General features: G+C 41.9%; 1 protein-coding gene across 1 annotated transcript in view; it reads right to left on the bottom strand.

Moving 5' to 3' along the window:
• The window catches only part of sh3pxd2aa (SH3 and PX domains 2Aa), an 89800-nt gene that overhangs the window by 71011 nt on the left and 13431 nt on the right, over positions 1-5358 (bottom strand). The window contains exon 2 of the mRNA XM_037689622.1: positions 5019-5099. Coding sequence (XP_037545550.1) covers positions 5019-5099 — 81 coding nt within the window. The remainder of the gene's footprint in view (positions 1-5018; positions 5100-5358) is intronic.

The following is a 5358-nucleotide window of genomic DNA, read 5'->3' as shown; positions in this document are numbered from 1 at the left end:
TGAAATCTGCTAAATGGCTACAGCAATCTGCTGAATAGCTGCAGCAACCTGCTGAACAACAGCTGAAATCTGCTAAATGGCTGCTGAAATCTGCTGAATTGCTGCTGACATCTGCTGAATAATTTCTGAAATCTACTGAAATCTGCTATATGACTGTTGAAATCTGCTAAATAGTTGTTGAAATCTATGAATAACTGCTGAAATCTGCTGAATGACTGCAGAAGATGCTAAAAAAGCTGAAACTGAGTTGTGAACGTCAAAAGAACCAGAGCACAAACTACAAACTAAACAAAGCTAAAAGTAGCTGAATGTTAACTGAAAAAACAATCCCCAAAAAGTCTTGGTCAAATTGTAAAGCTGAGCCAAAAGAACTAAAACTGTAGCTAAAAGCTAAAAGTAGCAGAACATGACTCAAAACTCCAAACATCTAAAACTAGAAAGAAGGACAACAAAACTCCTCCACTTCCTCCTCACGGCGTCCTGAAACATAAAAACGGCTAAAAACTCCACCCTTACATGTCAGGTCTGACTAAACCCAGTTCAGCGCTGAGCGGACAGGAAGTACCAGCGGTCACTTCCTGTAGAGGAAGACAAGCTGGTCTTTGGAGCGAACAACAGAAAAGAACTCGAGGTGAGGATGGAGGACCGGTAACAAACCTGGACCTGTCCTGATCGGGGTCCCTCCGGCCCAAAACAGCCATCAAATAACAGATCTATTAGACCGGACAGTCAGTCCTCTCTTACAGGGGGTAAAAGTGCTGACCCAATCTCTCCCCGGGCGGTACTTCCTGAAACATCTGACTTTAATAAATAGTTTCTATTTTCTGTAAATGACTTTTTCATAAAAAGCCACTGAAAAGCGCTAATGTGGCTCAGGCACAGAAAGAACCGTTCTGACTCGACCCGCTCGAGGTTCGGATTCTCCCAGTGGTGTCAACACAAAAAAAGACAGACGGATAATCTGTTAGATAATCTGTTACAGCATCAAAGCATTTCAGCTCCAGTGTTAATAAAAAACGACACCCTGGTATTCAGGACAAAGACCCACCAGAACCGGACAACTTCTGCTGTAGAACTGGAACCTGGACCAGTTTGGCTCCGACCCATGTTTCTCTCACCTGTAGCATCTCCGCCACACATAAATGTTCGGACTGAAGCCGACGCAGGTTTATCCAACAACAATGAGATCAAACAGAAACATCAAAGCCTCGATCGAGTGAGATCAAAGAGAAGATTTACTTTGAATCCAGAGAACAACGGAAACAAAACGAGCTCCACTTCTGAACATGAATGGATTTATCTAAGCAAGTTTATTTAAGAAACATAATATTGACGCAGGAATCCTAGCCAATTATAGACCTATATCTAATCTAACTTTCATCTAAAATATTCTAGAGAAAACAGTTGCTGGTCAGTTGCACGATCATCTGCAAAGAAATAATCTGTTTGAAGAGTTTCAGTCGGAGTTTAGAGCTCACCACAGCGCTGAATGAACTGGTGAAAGTTACCAATGATATTCTCGTGGCCTCTGACAATGGACAGGTGTCTACACTGGTCCAGTTAGACCTCAGTTCATTTGATACAGTTGATTATAATATTCTACTACGGGGGTGGAATATGATATTAGAATTACAGGAACAGCTCTGAAATAGTTAAATCATATTTATCTGATTGATTCCAATTTGTAAATGTAAATAATTAATTTTCGTCATACACCAAAGTTAATCATGGAGTTCCTCAGGGTTCAGTGCTTGGACCACTACTTCCTTCCAATTTAATCCACTTTAAAAATATATATGTAAATATAAATGCTTAAAAATGTCCATAAACGCAACATGAAGTTGTCTGTGATAACTTAATTTTTAAAAGCAGTCTTTCAGATTATTATTTTTCTATGCGAAGAGTAAAAATGTGTATTTTAAGGAGTTAATTTGTGTTTAAAGAATCAGCTCTGCCCGTTTGCTCTCCAGAGTCGGCACCATGTACGGCAGGCAGTTTCACTAAATAATCAAATCACAATCTTATACTTTTATTTGATATTTTAGATTTTATAAACCGAATTTCTCTTGCTCACAACATTATTAAAAGTCAGAATTTAAATTAAATATGTTTACAATCAGAGTATAAATCACAATTTAGGATCCACTTGTCCAATTGTTTGGGTAGAAAAAGGTTAATAATGTTAAGAAACCTTTTTTAAAAGTTTTAGTGGTTGATTTAAAATCAAATTAGAGTTTATAATCTAAGAATTGTTGCTTTAAAATTATTCTTATCGTCACGTGTGTCGTGTCTTTATGACGGTTATATTAGATGACAGCTGAACTCGTATTTCTGAGTAAGGCACAAAAAAATTGTGACAAGAAAAGAAATCTATAAAAAAAAACACAGACTATTAAATGCTAAATAAGGATTCAGATATCCCACTCTTAGTTTTCACTATTAGAATTTAAATTAGCTTAAAATCTAATATCTACTTGTAATTATGAAATTAAAAACATTTTTCATTTATATTCTGACGATGCAGAAAGTTAGTGTGAGGAGGAGAAATTATATTATATAAATCTAAAGAAATAAATAGAGTTAGGAGTGATTTGATTATTCAGTAAAACAGCCTGCCGTACCAGCAACGCTGCAGCTGCTGGTTCTGAACATGAAGCGTTCAGTTCCTTCAGAGCTGCTCCAACAGACTCACTTCCACTCAGTCCCCAGACTCCCCTTGTTTATTGTTCCACCAAGGGGGGTCTGGTAGCACCCCCCCCCCCCCCCGGTCATCAATGGGACCTTTCTGAGAGGACCTCTGCTCTGCTGTTTGGACCATCATTTCCTGCAGCAACAACACACTGAAGCCATTCAGATGCAACGTTCACCCTGCAGCTTTTTCACATCCACCAGCGACCAGGTGACCCGCGGACCCCCAGTCTGTCGGTGACCCCCGATGACCCCCGGACTCATGGTGCAACAAACAGACGGTATCGTCTTGCAGGAGGTGAACAGTTGGAGATCAGGCCTTCAGAGCTTCAGCAAAGGTCAAAGTAAAAGTTTACAAGACAGTGGCGAGACCAGCTGTGTTGTTTGGTCTGGAGACAGAGACATGGACAAAAAGACAGGAGACAGAACTGGAAGTTGAAGATGTTGAGGTTCTCCTTAGGCGTGACAAGGATGGATAAGATTAGGATGAGATCATCAGAGGTACAGCACTGGTTGAACAACTGGGAGATAAAGTTAGAGACCAGACTGAGATGGTTTGGACATGTCCAGAGGAGGGACAGTGGTTTGGACATGTCCAGAGGACGGACAGTGGGTATATTGGTAGAAGGATGTTAGAAATGCCAGGAAAAAAGACAAAGAGAAGATATGGATGCAGTTAGAGAGAACATGGAGGGAGTTGGAGTGAGGACAGAGTGAGGACAGAGTGAGGACAGAGGACACAGAGGACAGAGTGAGGACTCAGTGAGGACAGAGTGAAGACAGAGGACACAGAGGACAGAGTGAGATGGAGGAGGACTCTCTGTGGTGACCCCTGAAGATGGAAAAGCCAGAAGAAGAAGGTTTTCAGAGCTTCGTTCAAACTCAGCGCTCCTACAAAAGATCCATTTTGAACTTTACGAACACGTTTTCTACGTTTCGTGTTGATCGTTGAGACATTTTTAACGTTTGTAATTCTTCTGTAAAGAGTTTTTTTTTTATCTGTTTACAAAAAGTAAACAACAGAAAACAAACAAACAAAAAAACTCGGATATGTTTTTCTACTAAATAACAGGTTTTAGTTCCGAGGTTCGAGTCCAGCTGGAGTTTATTTGGCAACACAGGCCAAAATCCAACAAAGTTCAATCAGGTCATCTGGACGGTTTCTTTTTTGTTGTTGTTGTTGTTGTTGAGACGTTTCATCCTTCATCCAAAGGACTTCATCAGTACGAGGAGTCCTCAACAAACCGAGTCCCACAAGCAGCGCACTCACATAGTGGACCAACCAGTTTGCTGGTGGGGCTCAGTTTGTTGTGGCTCCCTGAACTGATGAAGTCCTTTGGATGAAGGATGAAACGTCTCAAAAAAAAAAAAAAAGAAACAATCCAGATGACCTGACTGAACTTTATTGGATTTTCTACCTGGATTTTTGAGCATGCACTTTGATCTGGTCAAAATCAATCCTTCCTTTAGAGCTCAGCTGGTTTTTACATAACGATGGAGATAATAAATCATCTTTATGACCATTCTGTCGGATTATTAATCCTAATCTGTCATCTTGGGACAAACCCAACGTAAAAACACGCAACTTGTTCAGGAACGCCTGATCCCAGTCAAACCTCCCATTGATGGTGTTTAGTTCAAACCCAGTCCTGTTTGGATCTCCACAGCAGAACCGTCCTTCAGAGTTAAAACGGAAAGTCGGACCTTCAGCTGTTTTTAAATCTGCACCGTCGCAGATTAACGGAGGATTTTGTTCAGGTTAGAGTCTGACGGCGTCACATATATCGCCTCGATCTTCACACTTCTTCTTCTTCTTCTTCATCCAGCTGAAGGTTTTGTCCCGTGAAGCCCGAGCAGCTGTAACTCAGCCAGATGTGGTGCAGACACGTCAACATGGACTGGATTACAAACAGTCTGGAGCTACATCTGCTTTCCTCCTCAACAAAACACCCAGAACCTGTTGGTTGCAGCCTCAAAGCCTCCGGCTTCATGTGATGGATGGAAAGCGACGCGTCGTCCACGTAACGTAAATATTTTACATTTTCATTATTTAGAATAAAACGTCTGTAAATAAAGAAGCTCATAAAACAAGCGGCGTTAAACTGTGGAGGCTCGTGTTAAATAAAGATGGCCGACAGCTGCCTCTGATCGTGAAGACGACGGGAAGACGAGCCGAGAGGAACAGTCACTGCTGCTTCTCCTCCAGGCTGAGGAGCACAAACTACACAGGCCCCGACCCAACGTGGACCCAGCCAGGCTACGAGGTTCTGATCCACAGAGACTTCAGGAGGAACCACGAAACTCAGACGGAGCAGGAGACGGAGGCTTACCTGGAGGTCAAAGAACTTGCTGTATCTTCTGTAGATGATGTGGGACGTGTTGTCAGAGTAGGTGACATTGATGACGTACACCTGAGGAGACAAGAACAGACACGGTCAAACCACAACTCAGATCTTTGTTGGTGCTTCTGGAAACCTGAAAATGTCACAGCTGCAGGTCCAAACTCTGAGCATCAGCTGAGGTCACCACAGGAGACCCAGAACACCTCGAGATCCTCAGGAACCCTCAGAGAGGGTGGCTTCAAGAACACAACCAATCATCATCCATCCAACCAACATCCATCATCCAACATCATCCATCCAACCAACATCTATCATCCAACATCATCTA

The sequence above is a fragment of the Nematolebias whitei genome, chromosome 16 (genome assembly GCF_014905685.2).
Source record: "Nematolebias whitei isolate Nwh7 chromosome 16, NemWhi1, whole genome shotgun sequence".
Taxonomy (NCBI): domain Eukaryota; kingdom Metazoa; phylum Chordata; class Actinopteri; order Cyprinodontiformes; family Rivulidae; genus Nematolebias; species Nematolebias whitei.
This window is presented reverse-complemented; position numbering and strand designations above follow the sequence as displayed.